The 2,443-nt window shown below is 36.6% G+C and overlaps 1 protein-coding gene across 1 annotated transcript in view; it reads left to right on the forward strand.

Moving 5' to 3' along the window:
* LOC106807227 (sucrase-isomaltase, intestinal-like) overlaps nucleotides 1-199 on the forward strand; it is a 3,326-nt gene extending 3,127 nt beyond the window's left edge. Inside the window, exon 8 of the mRNA XM_014809515.1 lies at nucleotides 118-199. Within this exon, the coding sequence (XP_014665001.1) occupies nucleotides 118-199 (82 nt within the window). The remainder of the gene's footprint in view (nucleotides 1-117) is intronic.
* The last annotated feature ends 2,244 nt before the right edge of the window (nucleotides 200-2,443 follow it).

Consider the following 2,443-nt stretch of genomic DNA (forward strand, 5'->3'; position numbering starts at 1 on the left):
ACTTCTTATATATATATATATATATATATATATATATATATATATATATATATATATATGTGTGTGTGTGTGTGTGTGGCGTTTTTATGGTGAGAAATACGTTGACGTGCTTATGAGGAAACACCGTGACTTTGTGTTCATGATTGACCTTGGCTACCAGGTGGCGCCAGCATACGATCATGATTATTACATCTACTGACGCGCAACTGAGGAAGGTTGTTTGTTATTAATTCATACGAAATATTTGACTTGCCATAATAATGTTTGTGATATGTAATGCAAGACTAGTGCGTGTGCTTCTATAAATATGTACACTCGTTTGTTATTAATTCATACGAAATATTTGACTTCCCATAATAATGTTTGTGATATGTAATGCAAGACCAATGCGTGTGCTACTATAAATATGTACACTCGGGACTATAATTAGACGGATGTGAAAACATTTTATGATAAATTAATGTTATGGTTATTAATATAATGATATAATTATAACAAATTAAAAAATAAATATTTACACACGCGCACACACACACGTAGGAACGCGCGCAACCACGCACGCAGGCACGTGCACGTGTTCTGAAATATATTACTTTATAGTGTTTTAAACAAAACCTGCACCTAAAGCGCATATACATGTAACGTGTTTTCCTCTTCAAAATTCATTTGACTATGTTTGCTCATTTTTGCGGACAAGCAAACCAAAGGTAAATACCACATAATTTACTGTGTGTGTATAAACTCTGTGTACTCAAACGATCATCGTATCGATTAATCAGTGTTGAACGGCTGTATATACTTAACCTCGCAATATTCTACATACTGCACGGTTATATTCATCACAAATGATTTGTGAGAAAAGAACTGCACGGGGATTTCTGTTTCGTTTACAAAATACGACCTTCCCCGTTGAAATCTATTCCCGGCACTGAGCGTTTTCTACAGCTTTTTTGTTATTAAATGAAAATATAACAGACGCGTATCTGATCTGAACATATCAGCGGGAATAGTAGAGATTAACAGTAGAGATAGACAGTAGATATTAACATATTTGCCCTTTAAGAGATATTAAGCGAGATATATAATTCTATGCATACACTGATAAGCATGAAAGCAGGAAAAAAGAGAAACAAGAAAGACAATAAAGAATTAAGAAGACAGAGGAATGGCAGAGAAGAAGGAAATGGCAACTTTTGAGAGCTAGGTGTGATGACAACCACAAAAGCAACCACACATTGCACGATGTACAATATATCATAGAATATATTAATAAAATTAGGATATAGACAGGATAGATACTATGCAGTCTAACATTTATATATTTTTGGTAACATTAATAATGAGAAATAGAGGTCGCCAGTAGCTAGTGTGACGTGAAGCTATATTGCATATATACCAGCTGACTGCACCGACTCTGGTCATTTTCCCGCCAATTCTACCGTATAAGCATCGTTTGTAAGTACACATACGCGTGATAACTTCTCACTACATCAATACAGTTCGATTAAGATTTTACAAGATATATATAGCTTGAGAAGGAAATACAAGTCTCTATCTTTCTTTGTAAACGCTTGTTCGTTTAAGATTTTACAAGATATAGAGAGATCTAAATATTTCAGAAGTATCGTTTTTATGTTTGCTGCAAATGACATGCGTTTTTATGTTTGCTGCATTTCACAAATTTCGTCAGTTGTTCGTCGTCGTATTTTTCTTGTTTTCAGTATGGACAGTCATCGGCGTGGTAGTTGGTGCACGCTGGAGTTTCAATTGAAGGTAAGAATATCACACAAATTTACGAGTATTAATTGTAATGCATTAGAGTAGCAACTAGCTTAAAAAAGAAAATATCGTTTCTAATATCTATCTAATCCCAAATCTCATTTCTTTCTTCGTGAACGTCTGTGCACATGTAGTGTAGTTTATACTAAATACGAACTAAATTGTAAAGTGTAAGTTGTAAAGTACAGTTTTTAAAACGTATCTGATCAGTTAATGGCTGCTCGAGAAGTAGCCCACTACGTCACCTTCACAACATGAGTAGTTGACTCGAGAAAGTCACGTGATATAAATGGCTTCATTCTATACAGCACACTCGAATTATTAAAGGCCGGAGATAAAACACTCATGCAGACGCGCACACATGCCGGAAAGATAGCACGCACGAACACACACACACATACATGCACGCGCACGCACGCAGACAGACAGGCACACATACACATACGCGCGCGCACATATATATTTACTCATGATATATGTGTCTTACCTTTATATCTGCGTCTTTCATGGCTGCTGCTGCTTCCTCTGGAAATCGCCTTCGTTTATCCCACGTTCGTTACACACGCACATACGCACGCACGCACGCACGCACACACACACACACACACACACACACACACACACACACACACTACACACACACACACACACACACACACACACA

This window comes from Priapulus caudatus, unplaced genomic scaffold (assembly GCF_000485595.1).
Source record: "Priapulus caudatus unplaced genomic scaffold, Priapulus_caudatus-5.0.1 Scaffold202, whole genome shotgun sequence".
Taxonomy (NCBI): Eukaryota; Metazoa; Priapulida; class Priapulimorpha; order Priapulimorphida; family Priapulidae; genus Priapulus; species Priapulus caudatus.